At 33.7% G+C, this 16,904-nt stretch overlaps 1 protein-coding gene across 14 annotated transcripts in view; it reads right to left on the bottom strand.

Moving 5' to 3' along the window:
- The window catches only part of LOC143229560 (uncharacterized), a 135,618-nt gene that overhangs the window by 37,382 nt on the left and 81,332 nt on the right, over positions 1-16,904 (bottom strand). For all 14 annotated transcript variants that reach the window (XR_013015942.1, XM_076462068.1, XM_076462059.1 and 11 more), the window contains 2 exons: positions 6,637-6,792; positions 4,097-4,189 (listed from right to left, as the gene is read on the bottom strand). Coding sequence is in view for 13 of the 14 variants with exons in the window: in XM_076462068.1 (XP_076318183.1) it covers positions 4,097-4,189; positions 6,637-6,792 (249 nt within the window). In the remaining variant the exon portion in view is untranslated. The remainder of the gene's footprint in view (positions 1-4,096; positions 4,190-6,636; positions 6,793-16,904) is intronic.

Raw genomic sequence — 16,904 nt, 5'->3', positions numbered from 1 at the left:
AAAGTAAGGAGGACGTTTTACAACAAAGAGCCGTGAACAGTAAATCATGGGGCTTTGTTTTTTACTGTTTAGTTACCATTCTGCACATCACACCAAACATGCTCGCCCTTTTAGCCGTTAGGCGTTATAATACTACGGTCAATCCCACTATTCGTTGGTAAAAGAGTAGCCAAAGAGTTGGCGGTAGGTGGTGATGACTACCTGCCTTCCCTCTGGTCTTACACTGATAAATTAGGGACGGCTAGCGCAGATAGCCCTCCTGTAGCTTTGCGCTGTAGAAATAGAAATAAAAAAATGTACCTCGAATAAAAAAACAATCTTAATACTGTATGCAGTTCCTTTTTTGTTTTAAGACAGAAGAACAAATATCCACTAAAACATTTTTTTTAGGAAAAAATATTTTGTGTCATTATATAATATTTGTATCAAGTATATAATCGGTGTACAGGTGTTCTTCACATATGCACCATATGCATTAAAACTACAGCAGTAGGTAAGAATACTTTTTGTCTGTTTGTGGACACATTTCATTCTAAACGAGTAAATAGATCCATACCAAACTTGGCATGCTAACTTAGCAGTCCAAAGAAAACCCAAATCCATGCTAAACCTTCACATATATTTAGAAAACATTGTGGAATACATCTGTATATTGTTGCTGCAGTAGTTATTGTGAATAGTTTGAACAAAACTCACACCATAACAAAATTCTACAAGTCAAACACTGTGACTAATATTGTCAGCGATTTGCACTGTTTCCCAGAATAACCAATATATACAGTAATAGAATATCTAGATAAAATACGAAGAATAAAAATATTGTTCCTGTTTGAGTTCCCACTCTTTTATGATTCATGCTATTCAATTCCAGGTTTATACTAGGGTTAGAATAAGCACTTAAGCCTGAATTAGAAATAAATATTTTATAATTAAAATATTTCTTAATTTGTGATGTAAAATATAGTTTTCTATAAAAGCAAAATCAAAGATTATTATTAAATTGAATGCATTAAATATACCAAATTCAGAAAGTAGAAATCTTGACCACATCTCTACTGTAAAATGGGTTGCTTTAAACAAAAAGTGACGTTGCTGTTTTGCTATTACTGCCAACTTTTACGACTCGACTTCTATATTTCCTCACTTCCGATCTACTTTTTGTCTTAAACAACAATTTTCTTTAAAAATGAATGCTACTGAAATTCCTAGCAGAAACATTCCTCACCTTTTAGCCAACTTGTATGTAGTTTTGACAGAGAGAGAGAGAATAAAAAAAGGACAGAGAACTACTGTCTCCGTAAAATAACCAGCAAAAGTTTTAAGGTAAGACATTTAAAGCACATTACAAGAACTTCAAAAAAGTTCATAACAGACTAGGAAGTCACTTTTACTTACAGATGCTTTTACCGGATATGTCGGGCTTTTAGTAAGGACAAAGCTAGGTATGTAATTTGCTGTTCAAAAATTAGTAAAAATGCATACCTACGTAATTATTACTGCTGTGGTAGAACGAATACTAAAAACAGTTTTATAATAAAAAATGTTTGTTTTGTTTTTTTAATTTCGCGCAAAGCTACACAAGAGCTATCTGCACTAGCCGTCCCTAATTTAGAAGTGTAAGACTAGAAGGAAATCAGGTAGTCATCACAACCCACAGCCAACTCTTGGACTATCCTTTTATCAACGAAAATTATAACGTCCCCATGACTGAAAGGGCGAGGATGTTTGATGCGACGGGCATTCGAACCCGCGACCCTCAGATTACGAGTTGAACGTCTTAACCCACCTGGCTATGCAGGGCCTAACAAAAAAATGGATGCAAGTAAAAGTTTTCGTTGTTTTATTGTGTTCTTAATAAGAGAAAGTATACTAGCTCTTTCAAGATCATTCGATTGTCACTTGAGAAGAGATAACGAATAAAAAACATTTACGTTTGATTTGTTTTGATTTCGAGCAAAGCTACACGAGGGCTACCTGCGCTAGCCGTTCCAAATTTAGCAATGTAAGACTAGGAGGAAGACAGCTAGTCATTACCACCCACAGCCAACTTTTGGGCTACTCTTTTATCAACAAATAGCGAAATTTATCGTGACATAATAACGCCCCCACGATTAAAAGGGGGGCATGCTTGGTGTGACGGGGATTCGAATCCACGACCCTTACACTGCGAGTCAAGGGCCCTAACCACCTGGCCATGGCAGCCCAACACTTACGTTGCTGAGTATTTTTTGAGGTAGATTCTGAAACACGTGATTGAAACTTTTATGAAATCTTGATCATAAGCAAAGTAACGATAAACACTAGCCCATGAATAACTCCAAAAGTAAAATATTAAAGACAACGCTGTATAAACAATTGACCAGAAAAATAGCATGTTGTAAACCACCAAATCAGAAAATTTAAACCTGATTTGGTTATCAAGCATTATTTTATCATTCGCTGTTAATGTTACGTTTGACCGTGATAGAATTGATTATTATGAGTTTAGACCAGATAAGAAAATTTCGTCCTGATTCTTCATACTAAGACTAGAATATATGTAATTATTTTATATATCTCCTCCTGTCTCCTGAGACACAGTATAAACTTTCAAATATACTAATAAAAAAATACTCAAAAATCCCACATTATATGTAGTGATTACTAAAACAATAAAGACATGAATAACCTCTACTTCTGTTCAGCATTAGATCTCTTTGAAAACGGTTTCACGTTTCTTTGAATACTTGCATTTTTTAATTCGCATAAAAACATGGAGTAATGAGGAAAAATTTCATTGGTTCGTCAACTTGATTACTGTATAAATGTTTAAAAATTACCTAATACAAGTTCAGTATAGAAAGTTCACCGAACGATTCTATCATTTTGTTACCCTACACGTTTCGGAAGGTTTGAAAATTGCACGATTTATTTCACATCTACAGTGAAATATTTGGTTAGTGTTCCACATGACAGAGAATACAAAGGCATTTATACTGCACCAACTTCATCTATAGACAGATATGATAAATATTAGTATACCTTCAGAACTTGGAGCTTACAAGGATTTTTATATATATTGCTGTTTTATTTATTATGTGGTTGGATTATGTTTCGATAACAAGAGACAACTAAAACGATAAATCAGTGAAAAATGAAACATTTATAATAAGAAAAAGTCCAAAACTAAAAGACATATGAAGTAATCTCACTTGCTCAAAACTTTCGTTTATAGAATATTTGAAAGATTTTGATTGGACTTGTAACTTCAAATTTTATCTCGGAAATATTAAAATAAAACTCTCAGCTTGCCTATGGGATTCTAGCCTAAGAAAACAATAACGTTAATTTTCTAGCTGAAAATCACTTATGTTCTCAGAAAAACCTAGTTCTTCCTAGGGTTAAAAAAAATGAAACGTTAAAGAAAGGTTACGCCCAGCTCATTCTGATACATAACTAGGTATACTTAAATTACCATTACATATGGTTGTATCTTAATCATTATTGCATCTGATAAACAACAGCTTGCATTACAACCAACATTGTAAATTGGTGTCAGAGTAACCAATTACACAAGGCAAATAACTTGGTTAATTTCAACTACTAACACAATTGATTCGCCAGGTCACTGGTTGAATCTTAATCGACATTATGAATGCTGTGCCACAACAATCGTTACACAAGGTAAACAACTGCTTACAGCTCAAAAATTAATAGAACATGTCATGGTTATTAACCTATATAACCACCTTTAAGTTGTTATTAATTGGTTATTTTTGTTTTCACTATATACTAAATAGCAATTAGTTTATCTTATGTTTTGGCTTTCAACATGCTACCAGAAAATACCTTTTTGTGGTGCATACAACTCAACACTATTACAACTAGGTGTAAATCAACCATCATTACATCAGAAAAACATCTGATTGCATCTTACTCACCATTCCGCAATGTAACAAGTGCTTTTGACTCAACCGTTATTAGAACTAATTATATCTCTAGCACCATTACACGGTAAACACTTTGTTGTACTTCTAGAATAAACACATCAGATAAACAGTTTGTTGTATCTCATCTACAACGATTACCGTATAAAGACACTAACAATAAAACTTGCCTCTTCTGCTAGTGCTGGTTATGGTGACGTTTATTGGTGAGTAGCGAGTAGTTGAAATGGAATGTTCCTCTTGCTTTTCATTCTCTATGGTTCCTATATTTAAAATGTATTATTATTATTATATTTAATATACTTAATAGAAAACAATTATTTTCAAAAACAGTATATTAAATACATTAAAGACATATTATTCAGAACTAGCTGGTAGAAACTGAAAATAGTTTCTAACATGGAGTCTTGCAGTAATGTTACTATATTTTTTATTTCACCATCGAACTTGGATTTCAAAAAGTATCTAATTACAAATTATATTTTACCATCTCTAAATAAGTTTGATTAATTGTTTAGGTCCCATAACACAATAAGGAACCAGATACAAACATTATACGAATATGAAACTGGGTAGGGTTACGTATATCAAATAACTTAATGTGATCGCTCAGACTCTAGAACAATTTATAAACATTGGAATGGTCACTATAACAAACATGTCACACATGTTTTATGTTATATAAAAGGAAATATAAACACCAGTATAAAGAGAGGTTTATTGAATCACATACGATGCATTAGAAACAGGTCTTATGAGCCTGTTTTATCATTATTATTACAACTGATAAAATAAACGACTAGAACCTCATATTTATACTTTTATTACCATGTACCACCTAGTATTCAAGTTGTCACTCAAAGAAGTTACAATGTCGATATCGCTTGAACTTATCTTAAAGCAAAATAAACGAAATATGTCACAAACCTCAGAAACTCAAGAAATAGTAACTTTAGAGTAAATCAACTGAACTTCACGCTGTTACACTAAAAGTTCTTTTAGAAATCGAATATTTATCACGAACACCTATTCAGGAAATAATGAGAAACAACAGTCGTTTTGTCAATAAAACGATTTTTTTAAAATTTATTATTTACTATTTATTGACTTCTGAATCATGTTGGATTAAATCAAGAAAAGTAGGCATAGTAACAACAACTTAAGCACAATGGCATGTGCACATGTTTATAAACCACCCTTTTATTTGCATATGAAAACACATTGATTATGTTACGTGTGGAGTGACTCACGGGTCTTACAAATGAGATGGTGAAATCATGTAATGGTTATCCTGCAAGACAGTGGGGAAGGGTAGGTAAAAGCTTGTCAAATTTTGTTTTAAAAGCAGTGCCGCAATAGTTATCTATGTATTTGAAGTACTATTTAAAAAACAATAAAAAACAACAACAACATTTCTCTGATTTCCTTTTTACAGAAATCTGTGATCAAAGTTATCACCATTGGTAGTCGAGTGGGAATATGTTTTCTACTAGGAAAAGAACATGGCCTCCAATCAATTATAATAAATGAAAGAAACGGCAGCTGAACAGACTTATAAAGTGTTATTAATACCCCGATTTGTGTCAGTAGACACATTCCTCAATAGTAATCAATATTTGATTATCTTTTTGATTCAGTTAGAATGATGAATACAAATAATGTAGTGTATATGTGGGCACCGTTGTACCATTACACTTTTTATATTTTAATTATTTTGTAGCCTAGATGCACTGTTATTGTCATTATTTACTGTAACTTAATACAGTAAAATATGGCTTCTTAAAGTTGACATATTGTGAAAAAAAAAATTCAGTGTTTAAACAGGTACTTTTTATTTTACATTTTTCTCACTAGTGCTGCCTTGTCAACCTAACTGGACAGGACAAAAGTGCTGCAATTTATTGTCCCATTCATATTGCTCGTTGTTGGTTCAGAAAACAGCACCCTGACTTTTCTGGCCAGTGCAGTGTCCGTATCTCACTCTGTTTCAGTGTCTTCGTGATGTCACATTTATGCTTTTTATACTGTATACCGATTAGCTATTTTAGAATTTGCTTTGTCTCAAGGAAAACACTTAACCTATTCAAGTCGGTAGCCATGGCTATTAATTTGAGAAGATCAACAGATTTTAATGTAAGACTGGAGTATTTATAATAACACGTGCAAATAATGAGCAATGAACACAGTTAATCTGAAATCTTCCAAGCATTTTTCTTTAACCAATCTTTTAATACGGCGAGATAACATAATTTTATACAGTACAGTAACCATTTCAAACAGATCATACGACGTCGCAATGGAGCAATTGTACGTCACGTTTACAATTGTGTTCTGTTTGTGAATATATTTAAAGCATCCTTCTTTACTGTGAGCTATTTAGAAACGAAAGAAAATATAATTTTTAGTGACATAACATTTCATAAACATATATCCTTATAACGTAATACTCTTTCCTTTTTATATAATGTATTTAACATGTTCAGACCAGAGTATTGTCAGCACGTATGTCACAGATAAAAGAATATTAAATCTAGTTTCGAATTCTTTGTTGAAAAGCAAAGTGATTTTGTATTTTCTCTCTCTTTCTGTGATTTCTCACAGACTCGGACGAAGTAACAAGATTTTAATCTTTGCAATACTGAAGTTTAATAACGTTTCTGTACTACTCAGTTTTAAAGCTCTCTTTCATTAGGATGAGGTAAACACGAACCGTTTTCTGCTTTTTTGGGTATCTGTGGGCTACTGCTGTCCCTAGTCGATTTTTCTTCATCCCATCGCTTCGACTCCTGGCAATCAGTATTGGCAACAATTGTAGTTGCACAAGATCCCGTGGAACTGGAAGTTGTGGATAGTGAAGTAACATCATCTAAGGAAAAAAAAAATCTGTGTACCAAATAAAGATGAAATAAGTGCAAGGAATACTTAGAAATTAATCCTTTTCTAAAAGTTTATGAAAGAACTTAAAATATTAAAATTAAAACGAATTATAATATCTTAGCCTTTTTTTTATAACTTATAAGATAGCCCTTACATCTCTGGAATCAATCTAGTAACCCTCCTTTGAACTCTTTCCAATAACTCAATACCATTGATCATATAAGGAGACTAAAATTGTACACAGTATTTTTAGTGAACTGTACCAGTAATTTGTATACATATGTAATTTCCTCTTCTGACTTGTAATTGACGTTTCGACAAATACACCCTAAAATTCTATATTCTATTAATATTTATTACCAGAAACAGAGTATAGCCTTGATAGCTCGAGTCATTTTTCCACCATTGAGCCAAGATTCTTTCTTCAGTGATGCTACTGAGTGAGTTACCATCATACTATAATGGAACTATTGCTTGAATGATACTGGAAAAAACTTTTTATTGCGCAATGTGCAACTCCCAACTTCGCGAAATTTTTATCCTGCGTGCATGTATATTTGCAATAGGGGTCACGATTTTCCCGTTTTTCCCCTTCGTTTCCTGTCACGAAGAACTTTATTTTTCTCCATTCTCAGGGAAGATATGATGTCATGAATACATCATGCGCAAATCTAATGCACTGGCGCCATATATATAAATATAATAGTACTGTCTGTTGTACATCCATGAAAATTGTTTTTTGAATTTCGCGCAAAGCTACACGAGAGCTAGCTGCGCTAGCCGTCCCTAATTTTGCAGTGTAAGACTAGGAGAAGGCAGCTATTTATCACCCCCCACCGCCAACTCCTGGGCGACTCTTTTATCAACGAATAGTGAGATTGACCGTAACATTAAAACGCCCCAACGACTGAAAGTGAAAGCAGGTTTGTTGCGACAGGGATTCGAACCCGCGGCCCTCAGATTACGAGTTGAACGCCTTAATCCACCTGGCCATGCCGGGCCTCCATGTAAATCCTTCGCAGGGTGTGGATAGGATTTTCACCAAAACTGGTATGGAGGTTCATTAGGAAATATACATAAGTTTTCAATTTTGCATTTTGGGGACCTTACGAGTGATTTTGCGGGTTTATTTTACCTCTACTTCGCCCCTTTTGATGGATGTTCACAAAATTTGGCATGAAGGTTTGTAAGTCCATGAAGAGATACACTCCAATTTACGGTTTCACATTTTGTAATTTTTTAAAGTATATATAAAGGAAACAATGTTTTCATGTTCTAAAGTAACCTTTCATTAATCAGGAATTTACACAACTTCCGTCTAGGGTACGGGTACCCCAGCTAGTATGTATAAAGCATTTGATCCAACTGATGACAACACATGTGTACTACCTTGAACCTACTATTCTTAAATATCACTTGTCAAATACCTGCCTAAGTTATTAATTGATTAAAGTTATTCTATAATACCTCATCATCCTCAAAACAACTAGAAATACCAGGGAGCTAAATGTCATTACTGTATTTTACTTATAAAGACTGAAGCACTGAGTCCTGAGGTTATATATATACACACACCTATATATATTAGCGCGCGCACCCACACACAGAGGGGTGTCACTTATATCTTTCCCGCACTCTTAACTTTTAAATTTCATTGTAGTCTCAATACACTATTGTTGTCATTATTTACTGTAACTTAATACATGGTAAAAATATGACTTCTTAAAGCTGATATGTTGTTAAACAATTCATCGTTTAAACAGGTTCTTTTATTCTGCCTTTTTTCAGTACTGATGCCTGCCTTGATTGTTTTTTGTTAAACCTTGTTGCCCCAGGGACCTAAATCACTTCTTGTTAGGTTCTTGCCTGGAGCACTCAGCTAAGACAAGGATTAAGTTAATTTGGACTTAATTAATAACAATATTTTGCCGTTTCTCATCCAACTATCCTACAATCAAATTAACTAGTATTTCTTCAAATCTAATAGATGTAATTTTTTTAGCTAATCTTCTGTGTAACACTTTTTTTGAAAATCTAATTACACCGAGTCCAAACACACTGTACATCATTCATATATTAAGTAACATCTTTGAAAGTATTTCACATATTAGTAATGCCAGATTTAATAAATCCATGGCGGCTTTCTTTTATACTATTATGTTTCATTCAATCATTTTGTAAAACTTCTTTTCCCAGATTTTCTAGAATTTTTTTTCTACCACAGAAATAACACTAACTTGTAATTTCCAGACCAACGTTTATCACCACCTTTAAAAATAAAAGTAAAATTAATATCTCTCCAATCCTCAGACACCTGCACTCTGTCTGTTGACCTACCAAAGGAAGATACCTTGACTTCCTTTAAAGCACTGGGAAAATCTTGTTTGCGCCTGATGCTTGTTTTACTTTTGGCCTTTCTATTCACCACCAAGGGATTAATATATACATGATTCAGATCAATTCAGAATTTTCTCATAAAATGCTGAGGGTCAGAGATATTTGTAATATTTACTCCTGTGAGAACAGGAGAGAAGAAAACAATCAAACCCTCAGAAATTTCATAGTCTTCAACAAAAACCTTACCAATCCCCATTTTAACATTTTTTTATAGATTTAATATTACTGTAAAAAATTATTGTTGATATTTTAACGCTGTTGTTTATCTTAGCTCCTTTTGATTCTCTTAGGTGTGTTTGAACCAAATCTCCAGCTTTTATTTATTTATGTACGTCTTCTATTCTATTTGTCAATTTTAACTTCTTAAACCTATGGCATTTAACCCGGACTTTATCCTTAATGTATTCAGTAAGTCAACTGTGTTTGATTTTACCTGATCATGCCTCTTTTTTAAGTACATATTTATCTTGAATTAAAAGCAAAATATTTTAAAACTTCCCAAACGTGTTTTACACAACATTCATACTCATTACCTTAATTCATTAATGATAAGTCTTGTATCGTGGTCTCAAAATTAGAAACTAGAATTTATTTCCTATCTTTCTAATGTACAATAAAACTACAAATCTAACTATGTAGTTAGTGATCACTCTTCCTAAAGTGGTTCCTACTTCATTTATTTCAAACATATTCTCATTAGTGTTGTTTTGAATTAAGCACAAAGCTAAACAATGGACTATCTGTGCTCTGCGCACCATGGGTATCAAAAACTGTTTTTAGCGTTGTAAGACCGCAGACATACTGCTGTACCACTGGAAGGCTCCTATTAGCGATTGATGGTAAATACTGTATCCCCTATGGTTGATTCTCTGGCTATTTGATCTAATTTTAATGTACAAGATTATAAAGGATGTGTTGAAAGGCTAAAGGCTTCTAATCTCTTTGTGCTGTGTTCTGACGACGAGTGGACACAAGTTTAAGATTTAGAAAAATAAAAACAGATGTTACACCTAGAACGTGTTCTTTAACTTTTTTTTCGTCGACGTTATGACTTCGAATTTGTTTTTCAACTAATTTACGTAAGAAGTTGTGACGTAGAAGTTATTTAAGTAGTTAACAGTGACGTTATGATCTAGTGGGGTTCTATAATTACTCTTTTTGTCACTAGAGAAGGTAAAAAACCCCACAAAAATGAAGATAGTAATACCACGATTTTATCTCAACCACAAAACAATACGTATCAATAATTATGTTCAGCCACTAAAAAGTTATGAATTATTTCTTTCAAACCTTTACGCTAAAATTGTTACGTAAGTACTATCAGATAACTAACACTTACACTGTTGATACATAAGCACAATTGGATAATTAATATTGATGATAATATTATTATTACATAAGCACGATTGGATAAGTAATACTGAATTATTTACGTGATACACATAACAAGATTATAACAGAACTAAAATTATGATTTAATGTTTACAACAAAGACTGATATTAGAGAATAATTGTTTCACTTTAATTCTAATGTATTGTGTGTTTTATACTAAGTTCACTATTGTTTTACAGTGCTGATTTTTATCACCTATTAACAATTAATGTAACTTAATGATATATTTGTGTGTGAGAGAGAGAAACAGTATCCAACTATGTATTTTTATAAAAAAATTAATTAACTTAATTCTAGCCTTGGTGTAAGCATGCGAGATAATCAAACCTGATAGTATGGTTTATTATTGAAAACGGGCCCGGCATGGCCAAGCGTGTTAAAGCGTTCGACTCGTAATCCGAGGGTCGCGGGTTCGAATCCAGGTCGCACCAAACATGCCCGCCCTTTCAGCCGTGGGGGCGTTATAATATAACGGTTAATTCCACTATTCGTTGGTAAAAGAGTAGCCCAAGAGTTGGCGGTGGGTGGTGATGACTAGCTGCCTTCCCTATAGTCTTACACTACTAAATGAGGGACGGCTAGCGCAGATAGCCCTCGAGTAGCTTTGCGCGAAATTCAAAACAAACAAACAATTACTGAAAATGTTAAATACAAAAAGTATTACAGTAACCTGTCAATGGCAAAATGTTCTCTAAAAACAAAGCTCGATAGCACAAAAAATGTAAACACAGAACGATAGGTAGATAATGAGAGAAAGAAGGACTAATGAAAATAAAAGTTAAACACATACATGAGTTGGTAAAAGGATATGGTGATGAACCACATGTAAACACAAGGAAATGGGAAAAAGAGAGAAGTAGAATGGCAGACATACAACAGACCGATAACTATATATATATATATGAATACAGGTAGGTCTATATTCTTAGAAATATACAGGAAAACAGACAGAGACAAGAAAATGAACAGAAACTGGTGGAAAAATAGACAGATAAAATGACAGTCACAGAGACAGATAATATTAAAAACAAAAACAGTATATATATATATATATATATATATATATGTGTGTGTGTGTGTGTGTGTGTGTACAGTATATATATATGCATGTGTGCGCGTAAAAGAGTGAAGAAGAGACAGATAGAATGATAATTACAGGAACAAATAAGCAACCCAGTTGCACAGCGTTATGTTTACGGACTTACAACGTTAGAAACTGGTTTTCGATACTTGTGGTGGGCAGAACACAGATCGCCCATGGTGTAGCTTTGTGCTAAATTACAAAACAAAGAGAAAGAGAGAAACAAATGCGACAAACAGATTAAAATACATCGAAATGTTCAGCCAAACAGATAGATGTATATAGAGGTGAGGAAAAGAGGTAAGTAGATATTTTTTATAAATATATAGGAAAACGGACTGAGAAAAGAAAATGAACAGACACTGGTGGAAGAATAAACGGGTAGAACGAACGGTATACCTCGCTGGGACAGCGGTAAGTCTTCGGATTTACAAGGCTAAAATCACAGATTCGATTTCCCTTGGTGGACACAGCAGATAGCCCGATGTGGTTTTGCTATAATAAGACACACACACGCAGAGAACGATATTTACAGAGACAGTTGATCGTAAAACTGTATGCTAGCATGAAGGTGGAAGGCAAAGCATGTATATCGACAGCTGCAGAAATGAATAAGAAAAAACAGTATGAAAGATATTAAGATAGATAGAAGAGTATGCAAAGAACCAGATGAGACTGGTAAAACAGAGAGATTGAAAGACACAAAGATGAAGAACCATGTATAGAGAGAGAGTTGCGTAGATAGATTTATCGAAGAAAAATAAGATAAAAAAAACATAAACATGGGCAAAAAGATTGACAAAATAAAAGGCGAAATAAGCAGTAGGACTGATTTACTGAAGTAAATGGGATTAATCCCGATGTAGCTTTTATACCTACTGTGTGTTACTACTGAACGCTGAAAGGATTCAATTAATAGTGTTAACATTAAAACCTACTAAACGGTTCCTATAAATTGGGTTCAATCAGTGAAGACTTAAAACTTAGCGCTTTATCTTTACTCTTCATCAGTCCATCCTCAGGTTATTTATCTCTTTCAGTTTAATGTTTATAACCTATCCGACTCAATACATTTTCTTGCTTTTGTGTTTTGCATCTGCACACTACATTTTATAAATTATCAGGTCATCCCTTAAGTAATGGCCGATTTCAGGTTCAGAAAAAAGAAGAAAGAATTTCAATCGCTTTTAATGTTATTTAATCAATAAGGTATGTTTCATTATTATTAATTGTTTCCTGCCAAGGATTCACAAGATTCTGAATGTTACTTCTATAAAATTCTTGAGGTTTGAAAAAGAAGACTGTATAAAGATTAGTTTTGACATCTTCATGTGTTTCAAGCTATTTTCCATCAAGATAGTTCTGCAAACCTCGAATTTTTGATAATCAGATGGGGCAGGTTTTCCCAGTTTAGCTCTTCAGTCTTCGTAGTTGTGATTCTTACTGTATGGGACCGTGCGTTATCCTGGTGTAACACAACACCTTTACTATTGATCAAAGCAGGTCTTTTTTCTTTCAGTGCAGCATTCAAGCACTCTAACTGTTGACAATAGAAGTCTGATGTATTCGTTACATTGAGTGGCAGCAACTCAAAGTGGATCACACAAACAATATCCCACCAAACGCTTAACAAGACTTTCCTAAGGTGGAGGTCCATTTTGAGCCATGCTTTAGAGTTTAGCCAGTTGATATGCACTGGACCAATGTCTGCGGCGCTTAACATTTTTATAATATATCCATTTTTCATCTCCAGTCACTAACCTGTCCAAAAAAGATGAGTTACATTCTCGAGAGTGCAGAGAAGTGCAAATGTCCATTCTTGCTCTAAGGTTGACTTCTGTCAAATCATGGGAGACCCATTTTCCAAGTTTTGACACCTTTCCAAGCTATTGCAGATGACGGTGAACTGGTAAATGGGTTAAATTACATTTCTGTGCTAGTTTTTCAACTGTTGCAGCACAATATTCATTAAGTGCAGCCAGCAACAAGTCATCATTAAACTCAACAGGACGACCTGAACGTGGCGCATTACTTAAGCTGTAGTCACCTGATCTTAACTTTTGAAACCACCTTGGACATTTTCTTTCATTGAGAGACTCCGCACCATAAACACCTTGAATGTTTCATGTTATTTCTGCTGCACTATTGCCTTTTTTTAAACTCATAAAGCATTATATGCCTAACGTACTTCTCAGACACATCCATCTTCATAAAGGTTTATTTGATTAATGATCTGAAAAAGGATTGTGGATTAGTTTCTTTTATTTGTCTGAACATTTTTATACATATCCTACTACATATTTTAGTCATTATAGTCTTCTACAAGACAAAAATTATGATACAATTTCTATGTTAAATTTTCGGACATTACTTATGGGATGACCTGATACACATATTTGAATGAGTTTGTATTTTGAATTACACAGATTTTTAATTCTACCTCAACTACTGAAATTTCGAGGTCTGCGTATGTTATGTTCTGGTTGTCTGTGGTTACAAGCGTCTGCAACTGAACAAATCAATAGCTTCAGATACAACTGTAGGATATTATCTAACACTCAGAGAGAACAGTTGACTTCATTTAATTAATCAAAACAAGTGTTTTAGACCTACTAAACATTATTATCTGCAATTCAATGGATTGAATTAATCAAAATGTAATTTTTAAACCTGTTAGATGCCGTTCACTAATATTTAGTAGCTTGCTTTAAAAAAACCCGAAAACAACCTAACTTGTAAACCTACAATATCTTATTGTCTAACGTCAAACACATCGAATCAATAAAATGGTTATTTTTTCAACATATGATTTGCATGCTTTTCAATAACGTTATGTGGCCCGAATTGGTCAAAACTAATACATAAACAATAGATACCACACTAACGTTGAATGAACTCGAATTTAAAACTACTAGGCGTTATTCTTTGGTTGGGTAGTTTAAATTAATCAAGATACTGACTGTCAACTACTTTTTTTTAAGATTTAGACGTTTGTATTAATGTTGATTAAATGGAATTTTGGCGTCATAAAATGAACATATAGGTCAACGTCTGGATCTTTCTTGAAAGTGTACGAAACAATTTCAGCAGTATAAAAAAATTAATGGCGACTGTTCTATGATTGTTGAGTCAACCAGTTACTTAGTTCTGCGTTGCAAATTCCGAGTTTGTAATTTAAACGAATTAATAGACTGAGAAAGGTTAGTAAGTAAATGACTGTTCAGTGTCACTTGTGAAGTTAGGCCTATAATTAGTTATGGGAAATTTTACAAATTGTACCTGTTGAACTTGTAGTTATATAAATAAAATGCTTTCGTTATATAAGTTCACTGAGGGGAATCGAACCCCTGATTTTAACGTTGTAAATACGTCGACTTCCAGTTGTGTCAGCGGGATTTAGCAATGTAAGACTAGAGGAAAGGCAGCTAATCATCACCACCCACCGCTAACTTTTGGGTTACTCTTTTACCAATAACTAGTGGGATTGATGGTAACATTATAACGCCCCTACAGCTAAAAGGGGCAAGCATGTTTGGTGTGACGGAATTCGAATATGTAACCTACAGGTTGTGAACTCAGGTCAGTTCGATTACATAATGTAACAAAATAAGGGCAACAATAAACGTTTTGATTCCTCTAAGTTGTGTTATCTGTTAAATTAAAATGAACACAAAAAACTCAAAGCCAGCCTTTACCCTTCAAACATTTACCAACCTTCCTTTAAACGCCCTTACATTAACTGCATTTACTATATCTAAAGGCAATCTGTTTCAGAGACCGATTACTGTGTTAGAAAAACAAAGCTATCTTAACTAAAGACGACTCCTACTCTAACAAATTTCTATTCGTGTCCTCTAGCCTTATCATTCTCTCCATTACTTCCGAAAAAAAACGAAAACACTATCGATTCTCTTAACAATCTCAAACACCTCAATCAGATCTTCTTTAATTATTATTATTTCAAGATAAAACAAGCTCAGAGATCATAACCTAGCTTTATATGACAACATTCTCATCCTAGGTTTTATCTTAATAGCTTTCATCTGAACCCCTTTCAATGTCCTTTCAAAGGTAAGGAACCCAAGACTGAACACACTACTCCAAATATGGACTAACCAGTGACCTATACAATCTAAAATCTCAGTTTTCCTGTCACTAGCAGCAGCAGATTGCTTAGATGGCTTAAGAAACTGATGAACCATAACACTAAGACGTTTCTATTATAATGACACTGTTAAGGTTATTCCTATTAAAATTATACTCATAATCCAATTTGCGATATCTCACATGTATTACTTTGAAGTTATTGTAATACAAAATCATTTGACATTTATTTACTCATCTCACAAAATATTCTAAGGTAAGCACTTTTGTAAAACACAGTAGCATCCTCCTCACAGGCATTAACAGCGAATTTAATGTGTTAATCATTCTTTAATTTATGTCAATGATGTAAATCAAAAAGAAATAAATGTGCTGATACAGCGCCCTGAAGTACCCAACTCGTGACATTAATCTAAGTTGACTGAACTTCATTTATAACAACTCTGTGCTTAATTCCATCTAGCCAGTTTTTTTATCCTATGAGCCAGTCTATGCCTCACATCAACAGAGATAACTTTATCAACAAGCCTTTTGTGTGGCAACTTTTCAAATATATTAAAGCTATAGAAAATTTACAGATTGACATTTAAAAGGCCACAGGAAGTATTCAGGAGGAATATAAATACAAGACTAACAAAATACACAAAGATTATAATCACAGAATCGAGAATGCATTAATACCAGGATGAAACGTGTGAAAGCTGAAGTGATAAAGGAAGGATCAGACCAGTTATACTGCTCTTGGCATCCATTCAAAAATTTAAACATCAATCATAATTAACTATGCCAAATTGGAATAAAACAACTAATCTAGGAAACACCTGTTACCACTACTGTTGTGTCACCTAAAACTAGAAGAACTTCCCAGACGAATCCAGCTACACCATAAGCTCATCAAGAATAAACACAGAAGATGTTTCAAATGCAATTCTAAGGGACATGTTACTGTTAAATGAAGATAAACGATTTTAGAATATAGAAACTGCTACCAGAGGATTACAGGAAAAAACACACTATAAGTGCGGAAAACATGAACATTATATCCGAGGCTGTTATGAATCAGACCTTGATAATAAGCCAAGGAAACGATATTCTCAAGAAATGAAGACCCAGTCTACCCTTGTTG

Source organism: Tachypleus tridentatus, chromosome 10 (assembly GCF_004210375.1).
Source record: "Tachypleus tridentatus isolate NWPU-2018 chromosome 10, ASM421037v1, whole genome shotgun sequence".
Lineage (NCBI taxonomy): Eukaryota > Metazoa > Arthropoda > Merostomata > Xiphosura > Limulidae > Tachypleus > Tachypleus tridentatus.
This window is presented reverse-complemented; position numbering and strand designations above follow the sequence as displayed.